The sequence below is a fragment of the Rana temporaria genome, chromosome 11 (assembly GCF_905171775.1).
Source record: "Rana temporaria chromosome 11, aRanTem1.1, whole genome shotgun sequence".
Taxonomy (NCBI): Eukaryota; Metazoa; Chordata; class Amphibia; order Anura; family Ranidae; genus Rana; species Rana temporaria.
Window position 1 is genome coordinate 129,143,824 of NC_053499.1, and position 16,429 is coordinate 129,160,252.

The following is a 16,429-nucleotide window of genomic DNA, read 5'->3' on the forward strand; positions in this document are numbered from 1 at the left end:
CATTGTGCACCTCCATGTTATGGGAAGAGGACGATGTGTTCTGTAGCCCTAACACACATACAGTCCTAGGGTAACAACGCTGTTCTTCCATAGAAACAGTACAGTGAGTTAGTGTTGTCATCCTAGAACTGGAAATGTGTTATTTGCAGGATCATAAGGTGAAAATAAAACCTAAAAAAAAACATATTTCGTCAAATAGCTGCCATGAAGCTATGATTATGACACTTCATGTTACATAATCTTATCCTACAAACTGCTAGATTATCTATTTTCATTTACATTTATAAGAGTTACTTTCCTGAACGATTACGCCTTTTTCTACAATACTATTGTACATGTTCTGTTAATGGAACATCTATTTCTACTATATTATTGTATATGCTCTGTTAATGGAATTTTGTTGATAATTATAAAATTCAATAAAATATTTGAAACGGAAAGACACATATTCAACTCTGTTTGTGTGAACGTTAAGAAAACTTTGACTGGTCTTCTGTTCGGTCTTTAAATGGCTAACATACTGCAATAAAGTAGGATTTAATAAAATGAATGCAGCCACCACAATAACAGGTAAGCTTTTGTTTTTGGGTTTAGATACACTTACATTTTTCTGCTTTTAAATCAGCTTATTTCTCCATGTTATATCACTTTTTCTTCTTTTCTCATTCTTATTAGTCAGTGGGGTTGATTTACCAAAACTGGTGCATCTGTGCAATGGTATCCAATCAGCTTCTAAATTCAGCTTGCTCAATTAAGCATTGGCAAAAAAAAAAAAACTGGAGACTGATTGGTTTCTATGCAGAGCTGCACTAATTTTGCACTCTCTAGTTTTAGTAAATCAACCTCAATGTCTCCAGTCTTTCCAGGTACATCTTGCTTTTCCTGCCTTATATGATATAAAAGGCAGTCAGAGTCAGACTGTCAAATTTTGAGTTTAACATGGCTGTCTGGTAACCATGTCACCAGCTCCCAATTTGCGAAAACTCACATTGGTGCTAACTGGCAAAAAAAAAGTACGAACAGGAGGGAATAAGCAGCAGAAAGTGGAGAAACATGTATTTTTGATTGGCATAAAGCACGTGTGAGAAACACTGAGAAAAGAAAACATCTGTATGGAGAACCTCTTCGTCTAGCTATACAGTGCAGAGGGTTCATTTTCAATCTGGAAACTTACAGTGGTCCTGTATAAAGGCACTCTTATTTATAACATGTAGTTAGATAGGTCACTCATTTCTATCCTCTGTTGGGTGCAGATTAAGGGCAGTGTCTCCTGGAATTACCCCACTAGAGAGGTAAGACACCACGGCATCATCAGGACCAAAAAGGGATGAAGACCTTGATAAATTGACCATCTCTTCAGTCAGGAAAGGGACGGCGTTCTCAAGCTCTGTTTCTTTTCCTGAAAAAGCAACAGACAACAAGCTTTAGTAAACTATTATAGTATTTGTGATTCTAGGAGAACTATCAAATAATTAAAGAAATTTCAAATTCAAGACATTTCAGATGAGACCCATAGTGCTAAGACGCCACCTCACATTACAAAGTTATTACTTACCAGAGGCGTAACTAGAACCTTCAGGGCCCCAGTGCAAGAAACCATGAACATTTCTTGCACCAGGGCCCTGAGGCAGCAGTGGTGGGGGGTGGGTGGAATCAGTGGCAAAGGTGGTAGTGGTAAGGGGGGTGGGCTCAGTCCGCCGATGGTGGTGGGGGGGATTGGATCAGTGGCAGTGGTGGTGGTGGGGGATGGGATCAGTCCACTGATGTTGATGGGGGGGGTTGGATCAGCAGCAGCAGTGGTGGTGGGGGATAAGATCAGGCCACTGATGGTGGTGGAGGGATAGGATCAATGGCAGTGGTGGAAATGGGGATGGGATCAGTGGCAGCGATGGTGTCATTCAATTTCTCCTCCTTGCTCAGTGTGTCTCTGCCTCTGTGCTCCCTTCACGTGCCTCCAGTGATGCCTCTCCTGACATGGGACATGGAAGAGCCCCTCCCCTTCACTCTACTGGCAATCAGTTGGTCAGCTGACTTTCCCTTCCCCAGTCTGAAGCTCTAATTTACTTCAAAAAAGGGTGGGCTCTGGGCACAAAGCACTGCGCCCTGAGCCCACCCAGTTGTGTGACATTAGCAAATTAATATTCACTAATGTCTTCCTGTTTCTCCTCCCGGCCAATCAGGAAGCGGGTTCTGAGACCCGATTGGCCAGGAGTCCTAAGACCCCATGGGGGTTGGTGTGGGGTGGCGGGCTGAAGCGACCAGGGTGGTAGATGTCTCAGATTTGTTTGCCACCCCCGACCAATGGAGCACCAACCGCCACTGCAGCTGGATTCTATAGAAATCTTCTGTGCATGGATGTCTAGTCCTCTTCCTGCTTCTGAACCCTGACTACTGTGGGGGTTAATAGCACTGATTCCTCTGTGAATCTGCAGTAAAAAAGCTCTTGATGGGAACTTATCCCTCTTGCCTCCTCCTCCTCTTCCACCAAGAAAAGTTTACACCGTATCTAACATGATCTCTGAATGGGGGGGTCCAATTATTTATCTTAACCTCCCATTCAGATGTTACATGTAGTGTACTTTGTATAAAACAACTTTTCCCAATGGAGGACGGAGAAAGGGGCGGGCCCCCACCAGGAGCTTGTTCATTACAGCTTCACAGAAGACTCAGAGCTATTAACCCCACAGCTTCTTAATTTCAGCAGTAGGAAGAAGACTGGGCATCCCTGCACAGAACATTTGTACAAGATATAGCTGGGGCATAACTAAAGCGCTAAAGCTATAGAGAATTTTTTTTTTTTCCGGCTAAACTTCATCTTTAAACTACATGACCATGCATTACACAAATGTATCTTTAAACTTCTTTACCCTTCTAGATAACTCTCTCTCCCAACTAGGCAACTTGGTCTCACAATTCACAGGTTTATATAAGGAGACATAAAAAAGAGCCAGATGCTCCACCTCGCACAAACCCATACAAAGTTTTATTCCAATAAATAAAAATTACTCACATGTTAAAATCAATACAGCGCCTTGTGTAACAGAACACTCTCGAGAGTATGTGTGTGGATCGCTTCTTCGTCCGGTTGTGTGTCCATGGTGACCTTACAGTGTCAACTCCTCCCTACATGTTTCGTCACAACTAACATCATCAAAACAGGCAGCTGTTGTTGATTTTAACATGCGAGTAGTTTTTATTTATTTTGTTAAACTTTTTGTATGCTTTTACACTATGTGGAGCACCTGTCTGTTTTTTATGTCTCCTTATATTGTCCCGTGAATTGTGAGACCAAGTTGTCTAGTGGGGAGAGGCTGCAAGATCCTGGATTCATCTGTTTTGCCGGATGGTTACATCAACCTAACTGCTTTATGAATTCTCTTATTTGGCGGGTCATGGCTTTTCAGTAAGCCTTTTGTGTAAAATAAGGTGGAGATGCAGGCAAGAGTGATGTGGATCTCATACATTTGAACACCTTTCATCTTTGCATATTTACTTTTTTGCACTGAGATTATAATTATGGGATTTTGTATGATGAATGGACTTGTTTGATTATTTTTGTGATATTGTTGTTAGTATTGTATACATTGCATTTTGATTTATCCTCACTTTTGTCTTTTATCAATTACTGTATTTTTATTAATTGTGCAGCACAGACTTGCGTTATGATGATATACATATTTTGATTATTTTTTATATGCATTATAACCATTTGTATCTAGTGGTGTGCTAGCTGCTTTTCTTTTTGTTTGGACCATAAGCTAAATTCAACTATTTTTTTTTAAGGTAATTGTTAATAACACAAAATATTAACTGCAGATACCTGTGCAGGGAGAGTTAAATTGTTGGTTTAACCCTTTAGATGGCATCTCTGCTACATTCTTCTCCAGATCTACTGAGAGCTGTTGCATCTAAAATAAAAATTCAAGTGTGAAAGCTCATTAAAAAATCAAGCCAATAAGGTACACACCCTGGTGTGTTAAATCCAATAATGCTGTAAAAAAAAATAGTGAGAATGTGCAAAATACATAATTCTATAGCAACCAATTAGAAATGTTATATTTTTCTTGGAACTGGTTTGTTAAATAAGCAGTTATTTTTGAGCAGGAGCAATATCTAAATGCCTCTCTACAAATGGTATTGAAATGCTCTTCATGTCAACTGACAAGTTGCAGACAGATGCCATACTGCCCACAGCTCTATTGGGTGTAGATGCTAAATAAAGATCAGACTAAATACATTGAATATATTGGGATTGACTAGAGAAGATGTTTAAAGTGTAGCTCCAGGCAATGTTGATTGTTCCGTATGGTGAAGAAAGCTTAGAACTACAGACAAATTAAAATTTAGGTTTAAAAAGAAAGAATTCTATTCAAGTATATATTCTGAACTTAAAAAAAAAACCTTCTATTGCTCTTGGCCTCCTCCAAATTCCTTTTTTCTTTTTTTTGTGGCTGTCATTCAACTTCCTATTAAAGGGTGGCTACCAGGGGTCAAGTCCTGGGGGAAAAAGTGTGGGAACTCCCACCCAAGAAAAAAAAATGATACGCTCATATGCATAATTACTAAACCGCAAGTTCTTTCTAAATCCCGCGATAACTCGCGGCAGACCTCCGCAATGTCTCCTGGGAACAATGACAAAAGCTCCCAGGAGACATTGCGGCATCGAGGAAGTGACGGAATACCTGCACACTACCCGATGAATCCATATACAGGAAGCGGCCAGTAACATAAAGGATTACTAAGATTCGCCTGCCCCTGACAGTGACTCGGGCGGCACGGGCGCCTCGGCTGCTCTCAGCTGCTCAAGTCCTGCAAAGGGAACTGAGTTCCTGCTGTGAAAAAAGTGCAGGAACTCCGTTCCCACGCGTTCCCGCAGGACTTGAGCCCTGGTGGCTACAATATTTATCCATGGTTTCACTACATGTAGGAATGTAGCCACCCTCTCTAGTTCGCTCCCCAAATGGACTATGGGATTTTTAGTGTGCATAAAGTAGTACACATGTCCTCAACTAATGTGCGCTGATTGTTCCAAACAAACAGATGTGAGGGGTAAACAACGTTTTGGGAGTTCACAAAGGAATGTTACAAGGAGGCAGAAAAACACTGCAAAAACTATTTCATAAATGCATTCTATGCATTAGGATAAAAAACCTTATGTGTGCAACAGCCACCCCAGCACCCCCTAATACTTACCTGAGCCCCATCTCTCTCCAGAGATTCCCACTAGTGCCTCGGCCATCAGGGACCCTCCTCCTGATTGGCTGAGAAAAAGCAGTGGCACCGTTGGCTCCCAATGCTGTCAATCAAGATCAGCCAATCAGGAGAGAGAGGGGGTGGGGCCGAACCAGGGCTCCGTGTATGAATGGACACAGGGAGCTGTGATTTGGTGTCCTCATTGCAAGCTGCTTGATGGGGTGGCACTCGACAGGAGGGAGGAGCCAGGATCACAGAAGAAGGACCCGAGAAGAGGAGGATCTGGGTTGCCCTGTGCAAAACCACTGCAACAGGGCAGGTAAGTATAACATGTTTGTTATTTTTAGAGAAAAAAAAACATTCACTTTAAGTAATGGATGTGTATAGATTATTTTTAGTGAGTGATAATAATCATTTAGTGTCACTTTATTCCTGAATGGCTGCTAAATTCGGTCAAAAACCGATCGTTAGTAGGCACAACCATCGGTTAAAAATCCATGCATGCTCAGAATCAAGTCGACGCATGCTTGGAAGCATTGAACTTTTTTTTTTCAGCACGTCGTTGTGTTTTACGTCACCACGTTCTGACACGATCGTTTTTTTAACCGATGGTGTGTAGGCGCGACGGACCATCAGTCAGCTTCATCGGTTAACCGATGAAAACGGTCCATCAGACCGTTCTCATCGGATGGACTGATCGTGTGTATGCGGCTTTAAAGTGGTTGTAAACCATTACAACCACTTTAACCTACAGGTAAGCCTAGATTAAGGCTTACCTGTAGGAGGAATAAATGTCTTCCAAACCTAAAAGGTTTGGGAGATATTTGCTGAAATAGCGGCACAGAGGTCTATGGCGCATATGCCGTAGACATCGTGCGCAGGCGCACTGAGCGTGCCGTTTCTTACGGCACTTGTAGTGCAAAGTGGATAAGCCTTTCATAAATAACCCCCAAAATCTCTCCATTTGTGATATAGACAGCAATAAAAAAAATGATATTTGGTGTTGTGGGGAAGGGAAAGAACGACTATTAGATATGTTGTGCTTTCTGTGTCCCCACTGAGGGCATTTCTGAATGTAGTTACTGTTATAGTAAGTGAGGCAGGGTCTCTCCAACAAAGACACCTCAATGAATCCTTGGCAAAAGTTTTAACATTCTCCTTTCTGTCCAAAAAACAGATTAAAGCTACATTTTAAAACCTGGAGTCTGTCAATAGATGCAGGTTCTCCAAAATGAAAGATTTATATTGGGACTTGTCAGGGCCGTCTTTATAGCATCATGGGCGCCTGGGCAAAGTAATGCTCTGGGGCCCCTACAATGATGACATACAGGTAAACAGACATCAAGTAGGTATCAGGCAGACTCCCTCCCCTGTGTATCTATCACTCTCAGTGCCATCATGGGCCCCCAATTTTGGGGCAGCGTGGGCTCAAGGACCAGCTGCTTTGGGGAAAGTGCAGGGGCCCCCCATGCAGCTAGGGGCCCCTGGGCAGTGCCCAGGTGTGCCCTCTCATTAAGACAGCCCTGGGACTTGTTAAGAGATTCCTTTGATGCTTCTCTATCATAAAATGTTAGTACAGTAAAGGTTCTCACCGGTGACAGACTGGTCTCCATGGCTGGAATACTCCATTCACTCACACACAGGCCAGCACTGAAAACCTGAAAACGTAGTATATACAGTATTATTCTACAGTAAAAGACAAAATGTATACAACCTATAGCATATTGTGTAGCCCCACAATTATACAGTCTGTTTATGTATTTTAGTGCATATAATTAATTGTATCTACAACTAGCAAAAGTTGTCTCATTACAGAATGGGCAAGGCTTGGGATATTACAAACAGTAATAGAGGAGGGTAAAGGGAATGAGAACATGAGTATTGCAGAACAGAATGTGGCGCATATCAGTGTTGCCAACCTACCAGATTGAATTTTACTAATACAACACCCAAATTTTACTGGCACAGCCAAGTTTTTTACTGGCATTTCCAAAAGTTCCAAAATTACAGTTTTAAGTGCAAATTAGAGTATTTAGGCTACCAACAAATACAATATGCAATTAGCAATATCATTTAAGGTAGATTATAAGGCAAAAAAACATATTTCTTATTTTATTTTCGATATAGTGAGTAAGTAGCTCAGGGACAGGAGACAGGAGACAGGAGGGCAAGAAATTCGAATGGACGGCCACACACATGAAATTGACTCTCACAGTGACACTGACAGCAGTGTGCAGCAGCACAGATGATGATGAGACCTCCCCGATATGACATGTCCCATTGACAGTCTCTCTCCAAGCCAAGTGGACGCTACTACTTGGCTCCATTGCACCATGACATGCTAAGGCACCGCCTCCACCAGAGTCACCCGATCACACTGTAGCAGGCACTCGGATGGTCTCAGCCAGCTCCAGACCAAGCCGAGCATCACAGCCATATTTTTTACTGGCAACCTTTTACTTGCAGGAGAAAATTGCCTGTGGCCTCGTACACACGACCGAGAATCTCGTTGTAAAAGAAACATTGTTTTCCTCGACGAGTTCCTTGTTAGGCTTGTCGAGAATCTTGTCAAGCTTTCTTTGCATACACACTATCAAGACTAAATCTCGTCGTTCTCAAGCGCAGTGACGTACAACACGTACGACGGCACTATAAAGGGGAAGTTCAATTCCACTGGCACAACCCTTGGGGCTGCTTTTGCTAATCTCATGTTACTGCATGTTAAGTAAAAGTTTGGTAAGAGACGATTCACGCTTTTCAGTCTGTTACAGCGTAACGAATGTGCTATCTCCATTCCGAACGCTACTTTTACCGAAGGTGCGCCCCCATCTCATACTTTATTCTGAGCATACGCGGGTTTCTAAGCATACACACGAACGTGTTTCTCGTCATAAACCAGCACAACGAGAAACACGACAAGGAAATTGAGACTCCCGACGAGAAAAAAGAGAACTTGTTCTCTTTTTTTCCCGTCGAGATCCACGACAGTTTTCTCAACGAAAAACATAGACACGACCGTTTTTCTCGGCAAAAAAGCTCTGCCATCAAGTTTCTTGATGCATTTCATCGAGGAAAACGGTTGTGTGTACGAGACCTGTTTTTTACAGGCTGCCAGTAAAAGTATTGATGGTTGGCAGCGTGTTGTAGAGGTGTGCAGCAGTCATCATGTGCAGGACAGGAGTGTGGAAGGAAGGACAAATAGCTGTATGTGCGGGAAAGGGGTGCAGAGGATATGACAGTGGACCATATGTGCAGAAAAGGAGTATGAAGGTTACAGCTGACGTAATGTATATGAGAGGTGGCGAGATTAGGTTATGACAGTTGCCGAAAGAATCCGAACATCGGTGCGGCTCTATACGGCGCCTGCGCACCGACGTTCGGCTACTTTCGGGAACTCGTGACGCGCTGTAGGCTGTCAATCAAATAGGAACGCCCAGTCCCACAGCCCATACCCGGAAGCGGCGGGAGAACATCGATCTCTAAAACGGTAAGTACTACATTCATTTAAAAAAAAACACCCGATTCTGCTTACTAAAATTAGCCTCAATCTAATGTTAAAAATGTATATTTTGGGTGAACCTCCACTTTAAGGTGAAAAAACACAAACCTTTACAACCCCTTTAATCTCTGCTGATGAAGTACACAGAGTACTTAAGCTGGCCATACAGTACAGTATACAAGATTTACCTTCAACTATGTAGTGCAAGGGCTTGCCTGATTGCGTACAAATTGAAAGTGTTTACGTTTGGCCTCATGTTATATGGTTATGGTAAATCTAAAGGAAAATCGTACAAGAAAATTGTATAATGTATGGCAAGCCTAACTAAACATGTAATGAAAGTACAGTAATGTTGTACACTGGTTACCAGAAGCCTGCTTCTCTTGAAACCCTATGAAAAATCACATGCAAGTGCAAGCGGTTGAGCAGCACATTGTGGTAGACAATAAGGAATGTACATATGTGCGCCCTATCTGAACTGTGTTTTTTTTTTTTTTTATTGAACCAAGGGTACGTTGGGGCAGTGGGCAGCACATTAAAAGGTACATGCAGCCATCTTATTCTGGCTGCTATACAGCATCACTCCTACTTTGCCTTATTTATTCATAGCACAAGTATACATTAAATATACCTGTAGTGTAAAGCTAGGTATACACTACAATCCAGTTGTACAGTCTAATCAGATTATAACATGTATAAGGTTAAGAATTATGCAAGTTGGCATTGCTGACCACCTTCTATGAATAGCAGTTGCCTGGATGCCTCAAGCCTCATCAATTTCAAAAAAAGGTTTGGTCGAGGAGAGTGCTGGATCTGAGAAACATTTTAGGGCCTGATTAAGTGGAGAACTGTAGGTTTAGTAGTATTGATATAGTAGTTAGGTTTCTCCAAAACCAGAGGTCTCCCTATCCACTGAGGAACTTCAGATGAAAACTGGAGGTGAAGAAGAAAAGCTGCACAAAAAAGATGCACCATTAGGTCTCATGCACACTGAGCATTCAGGCAAGATGCATAAGTTGCAGGCATTTGGGTGCAGGTGCAAAGTAGAGGTGAACCATCCAGCCCCAAGGCTGAGAGCTGCTGTGGCTGGACAGGGCTGGACAGTGCACTAAATGCTACTACGTTTAAGTATGGTAATATATACAATATTTTTTATTGTAATTTAAAAAAAATAAAGCTTTACAATAACTTTAACAACCTTAGTGATTTACTGCATCTTTTTGAAGCTCCATTTCTTCTTCACCTTCAGGACAGGCGTACAGATTAGAAAGTCGAAGTTAAGAGAGAATTCCTGATCAGCATTCTTTGCCTATTTCAGTGTCTCAGAAAACAGTAAAGCCACTAAATCAACATGACATCCAGGTTGTCATGTTTAGAACAGAAGGTCAAAAATGACAGTTCTGGCATTCTCTCAGTACAGATTTTATGACCTAAAGTAAAGCTAAAGGCAAAACTTATTTTTGGATAGAGTAACTGCGGGTTAGAACTCCTGACAATTTTTTTGCCATCTGTGTCCCACTGGGGAGATTTCTTTTCATTTTCTGTCCCTTAGCCAAAACAGGAAGTGAGAGAAAATCCTTCCAAAGTGAGGAAAATTTCGGGGTGTCACCAAGGTCACCAGAACAAGTGTCCCCATTGGAAGATTTCCCTCTATTACTATTCAGATGTCAAGCCAAAATTTGCAAGAGTATCTGGCTGCAGACTCTCGACAGGAAACATGTGACCTCCACTAACTTTTTTTAAATCAACTTTAATGTAACAACCAATAGAAACAACTCAAGTAAGTGGAGGTAACATGTTTCCTGTCACATATCTGTATTTCTTGTCTTGAGTAGCTCCAGTCTGCAGCCAGATACGTTGCATGCAAGCAGTGATCAAACTGCAGTGAAGGGGTTAATTTTGTGCAAAATGTAAAGGGGCTTTTATTACTGTAATTCAAAGTGTTCTCTTTACAGGAACACTTATAATTAAACTTTTTTCCCTAATTAAAGCTTGCGGCTCAGTGTGAGCTGCCATGACAGAAAGATCGGAGCTTCTCAAGGCACAATGATTGCTGCACTCGCCTACCACAGCAATCATTGTGCTGTAAGATCCTATTTTGGGGGTGTCTGTGTGCCTTAGACTCTGAGGCGGCCAGGCACCCCCATTAACCTCCAATCACCAGTACCACAGCGATTGGGGGTTAATTTTACCAGATAACAGTGTTCTCTTTACAGGAACCCTTACTTGAGTTGTGTCTATAGGTTGTTTGTTATATTAAAGTTGATTAAAAAGAATTGTGGATGTCACATGTTTCCTGTCGAGAGTGGAGCTCCAGTCTGCAGCCAGATACCCTTGTCTAGATACCCTTGTCTAGGAAACATGTGACAGGAAATGCAGATGTGACGGGAAACATGTAACCTCCACTTATTCAAGTTGTGTCTATTGTTTGGTTGTTACATTAAAGTTGATTAAAAAGTTGATTATGATTAAAAAGTTTGAGTGGAGGTCACATGTTTCCTGTCAAGAGTGGAGCTCCAGTCTGCAGCTAGACCCCTCTCAAAACGTGGAATTTTGATTGACTTTCACTTTCGATGATAATGGTAAACAGGGCAAATAGGGTAAATCTCCCTTATGGGGACACAATAAAAATGGACTAGTGTTCCAATCCCACTCCAATCTATCCAAACCCCAAAAAGATTTTGCATTTAGTTATACTATAAAAGTGAAGTTAGGAGGGCTTTTGATATTTAGAAGAAAGGCACTATAGGCCTTTTGGAGCAGAGGCAACAGTAGCTTCGACATATCCGTTATCTACTTTCTTATGCCATTGTTTTATTGACAAAACCTTTCACTTTTATAAGATACCTTAGTAATAAATATTTTAATATATTATAGATTTTTCATCTGTTTTTTAACCTGACCTGGCTGTACACTGTTGGGATTTCAGAGGAACTAGCCGAAATTCCAACTGTGGGTGGCCCTCAACAAAAGTTGATTACTTAGCTAGATTTTGTCGAAGGCGCCAGATTGAAAATTAGGTTGAAAGTGATCGAACTGCAGGCACTATTCAGGTATTTTGACAGCCTGAACTAGCAGCTGTCAAAATACAATAGCCAAGGCAGGGGGGATTCATCACATCATTTGTGTGATTAGAGCAATCTGATAGAACGGTATTAGTGTATGGTAAGCATTTTCAGTATTATATGCTGTTTACAGAGATCAAGAAATACTCACATCCAGCACAGCAGCTGAATCCAAGTTATATGGCTGACTTCGAAGCAACAACTGAAGCCCCTCCAAACTGACATCAGTATTATCCAAGGTATCTGGAAGATCTTGTCTGAAAAAAAATGATCACAAGCATATCATAGAGATAATTCAGTAGGCAATACAAATGAGTAAAACACATCAGGAATGCAATGTATCACTTAAAGGGGTTGTAAAGGAATAATTTTTTCCCCCTAAATAGCTTCCTTTACCCTAGTGCAGTCCTCCTTCACTTACCTCATCCTTCCATTTTGCTTTTAAATGTCCTTATTTCTTCTGAGAAATCCTCACTTCCTGTTCTTCTGTCTGTAACTCAACACAGTAATGCAAGGCTTTCTTCCTGGTGTGGAGAAAGCCTCTTGAGGGGGGAGGGGGCGAGCAGGAGTGTCAGGACGCCCACTAACACACAGCTCCTTTCTCTATCTACAAAGTAGAGAGTGTTCTGACACTCCTGCTCGCCCCCTCCCCCCTCAAGAGGCTTTCTCCACACCAGGAAGAAAGCCTTGCATTACGATATTGAGTAACAGACAGAAGAACGGGAAGTGAGGATTTCTCTGAAGAAATAAGGACATTTAAAAGCAAAATAGAAGAATGAGGTAAGTGAAGGAGGACTGCACTAAGGTAAAGGAAGCTATTTAGGGGGAAAAAAATACCTTACAACCCCTTTAAAAGTGATCTATACATGAATTTTACCATAAAGCTATGTTAACAGTCTTGTTTGGATGGATAAACAAAGAGTTACAGAAAGGCTGAGATACTTACCTGTTCCAGGGCCTGCTTCAGCACTGGCCACATGTCTGAAAGCTTAGGAATGCTAAGACCATATGACCAAGAGTCTAGGCCTTCTGACTTGAGGCTACCACTAATGACAGTCTAAAGCATCAGGCCGCGTACACACGATCGAGAAACTCGACGGGCGAAACACATCGTTTTCCCTGTCGAGTTCCTTGTTCGGCTGTCAAAAAACTCGTCGAGCCAAATTTTCCCATTGCCCGTCGAGGAAATAGAGAACATGCTCTCTTTTTGGCTCGACGAGTTTCCCGACGGGTTTCTCGGCGAAAAGTGTACACACGACCGGTTTTCTTCGGCAGAATATGTCTCCCATCGAGTTTCTTGCTGGATTCTGCCGAGAAAATCGGTCGTGTGTACGCGGCCTCAGTCTTTTTTCCACAGAAAGCAAGCACAGTATTTATATTATCATTGTATTAAGATATGTTGATCTCAACATATCTTTCCTTTCCTTCATTGGCTGCTCACAAATAGAGAATCTATTTGAAGACTAGACTACTGACCTCCAAAGTTTTGATTGACCTGGATCTAAAGTAAATAAAAAATTAGCTGTAGCACTTTTCCTCTATGATTACCACTCAATATAGGCTGATCCTCAAAGTGCGCTTTAAAACCATAAGGCATAATCCTTGAATTTTTTCAAGCCATAACTATAAACTCACCTTTTCAACGTGGCTATTGGGTTCAATGAAGTACATTACCTCCTCTAACCACTGACCCAATGACACTAATTGTGTATATCGACTGAACTTACAGCACAGAATAAAAGTACATTTTAAAGGGGTTGTAAAGGTTTGTTTTTTATTTTCTGAATAGTTTCCTTTAAGTTAGTGCATTGTTGGTTCACTTACTTTTTCCTTTGATTTCCCTTCTAAATGTTTTTTTTCTTTGTCTGAATTTCTCACCCTGACTATCCCCCAGCCAGGACGGCTCGGATGATAGGGGCAAGCTTACTGAGGACGAAGAGGAAGTGAGAAATTCAGACAGAAAAAAAACATTTAGAAGGAAAATCGAAGGAAAATGTTGGTGAACCACTTCCATACCAGGCACTTATACACCTTCGTGCCCAAGCCAATTTTCAGTTTTCAGCGCTGTCGCAATTTGAATGACAATTGCGCAGTCATGCTACACTGTACCCAAACCAATTTTTTATCATTTTGTTCCCACAAATAGAGCTTTCTTTTGGTGGTATTTGATCACCTCTGCAATATTTATTTTTTGCGCAACAAATAAAAAAAGAGCAAAGTCTTTCTTTGTTTCTGTTAATTTATTTTATAAATAAGTACCCTTTCTTCTTCAATGACGGGCACTGATATGGCTGCACTGACGGGCACTGATATGGCTGCACTGACGGGCACTGATACGGCAGCACTGACGGGCACTGATAAGGCGGCACTGATAAGGTGGCACTGATGGGCACCAATAATGCGGCACTGATGATGAGCATTTATGGGCACTGGTATGCGGCACTGATGGGCACTCATAGGCGACACTGATGGGCATTCATAGGCGGCAATGAGGGGCATTCATAGGCGCCACTGATAGGCACTCATAGCTGGCACTGATGGGTACTTATGGGTTCCACTGATAGGTGGCATGGACGGGCACTGATAGGTGAGCACTGATGGGCACAGATGAGCACTGATAGGTGGCACTGATGGACACTGGTGGGTGGCACTGATGACACTGGTGGGTGGCTTTGCTGGGCATCACAAATTTGTTTGTGCCATGCTGGTGCCAGTCAGTGCCCATTTGTGGGCAATGATTGGCATATGTTATGCATACATTTGTACATGTGGATGGCCATGGGGACTTACCTGGCCATCCACATGTTGGGTGCTTCCCTGATGGTCCTGGGCGGCATCCTGGTGGTCCAGTGTGGGCATCCAAGGGGGGGCTGTGCTCATAAACAATCAGAGCAAACACCCCCCTGTCAGGAGAGCCGCCGATCGGCTCTCCTCTACTCGCGTCTATCAGACGCGAGTGAGGAAGAGCCTATCAATGGCTCTTCCTGTTTACATCGTGATCAGCCGTGATTGGACATGGCTGATCACGCGGTAAAGAGCCTCCGCCGGAGGCTCTTTACTGAGATCGGTGTTGCGGTGTGTCAGACTGATACAGAACACCACCGATCGCCGCGATGCGCGCCCCCACGGGCGCAAGGCGGCTGTTATTCTGCTGGACGTCAATAGACGTCCAGTCAGGATAACACAACCACTTCCCGGACGTCAATATGCTATTGAACGGCCGGTAAGTGGTTAAGGGAACCTATTTAAAAAATAAAAAAGCAAACCTTTACAACCCCTTTAAGCGTTATGATGCCACTGACCTCTCCAATTGATTCCTTCGTCCTCGTCCCTCCAGTTGCTGAGATCCTGAGGGCTGAGGTGGGCTGCAGCTCTCTTTACCTTCTAGTATGGATTGAACCATTGCTACTGGCAACACAGGGGGATCTGAACATGCACTGCAACTTGCCAGAGATACATCTGTTTCTGTTGATCCCTTTACTCCAGGACTGATGGGTTCTTCTTTAATGAGCAGTAGACATTTATTCCTAAATATAAATCAGTTGGGTCAATGGCTATAATTAAAACTTGTATTTTCTAGATGAGAAACTAATCTCAGTAGTCTGGCATTGACAGTTTTGGGCATAACCTTTTATAAAAATGTATTTCCTTCCTGCATAACAATGATTTCTGGAATACCTAGAAATGGTCTATCCTCGGAAATGGTCTATCCTCAAACTGCCTTACTTTCTTCACTTTCACCCCATCTAACATTGTTTACCCTGACCTAACTGCCAATAAGTTCAATATCCCACTATATTCACCCTGGACATGTCTGCTCTTGTTTGTTCACACGTTTCATATTTAAATGTATCTTAAAAAAATGGAAAATGTTCTATCAAATACTTACCATAATTTTATTTCCTGATGGATTCCATCGAAGCCTACGTGTGTGTTAATCCATCCTCCGCTCCAATGCTATAGGACCCCATTCTCATAAATTTGCGATAACAGCCAGGGACTGCGTTCCGTAACTAGCCAACTCTTGACCGATGGGTGGAAACTCCGTCTGCCATGGAGTACATCAGGAAAGGAAAATTACGGTAAGTATTTGATAGAAAATTTTCAGTTTTCCTGACAGACTCCATGGCAGCCTACGTGTGGGAAATTACCAGCCAAACCACATGGGCGGGCAGGGCCGCCATCAGGAATTATGGGGCCCCTTACACAGCTTCAGGCATGGGCCCCCTGGAGAAGAGAACCGGGGGGGGGGGGGGTGCTGCCGCCTGAAATTGAGAAGCGGGGAGGCTGCCACGAATTGAGAAGCGGGGGGGGCCCTTTACAAAAGAATAAGAAATAAAGAAAAATATATATAAAAAAGGGGGGTTGCCATCTGGGGCCCTGGGGACCTCCGGGCCCTTTAATAAAAAAGAAAAAAGAAAAGAAAAAGGGGGTTTGCCACATGGGGCCCTATATATATATATATATATATATATATATATATATATAAAATAAATAAAACATTTTTATAAAAAAAAGGGGGGTTGCCATCCGGGGCCCTCTAATAATAATAATAATAATAATATAATATATATATATAAAAAATAAAAGAAATAAGATGTATAAAAAAAATATATATTTTTTTATAAAAAAGGGGGGTTGTCATCCAGGGCCCTGGGGATCTCCAAACCCC

General features: G+C 42.2%; 1 protein-coding gene across 1 annotated transcript in view; it reads right to left on the minus strand.

The window, feature by feature from the left end:
- Nucleotides 1–783: 783 nt before the first annotated feature.
- The window catches only part of HSF4 (heat shock transcription factor 4), a 79,914-nt gene continuing 64,268 nt past the window's right edge, over nucleotides 784–16,429 (minus strand). Inside the window, exons 10-14 of the mRNA XM_040329126.1 lie at nucleotides 15,060–15,284; nucleotides 11,909–12,014; nucleotides 6,786–6,851; nucleotides 3,821–3,908; nucleotides 784–1,399 (exon numbers count right to left, since the gene is read on the minus strand). Coding sequence (XP_040185060.1) covers nucleotides 1,224–1,399; nucleotides 3,821–3,908; nucleotides 6,786–6,851; nucleotides 11,909–12,014; nucleotides 15,060–15,284 — 661 coding nt within the window. The 3' untranslated portion in view covers nucleotides 784–1,223. The remainder of the gene's footprint in view (nucleotides 1,400–3,820; nucleotides 3,909–6,785; nucleotides 6,852–11,908; nucleotides 12,015–15,059; nucleotides 15,285–16,429) is intronic.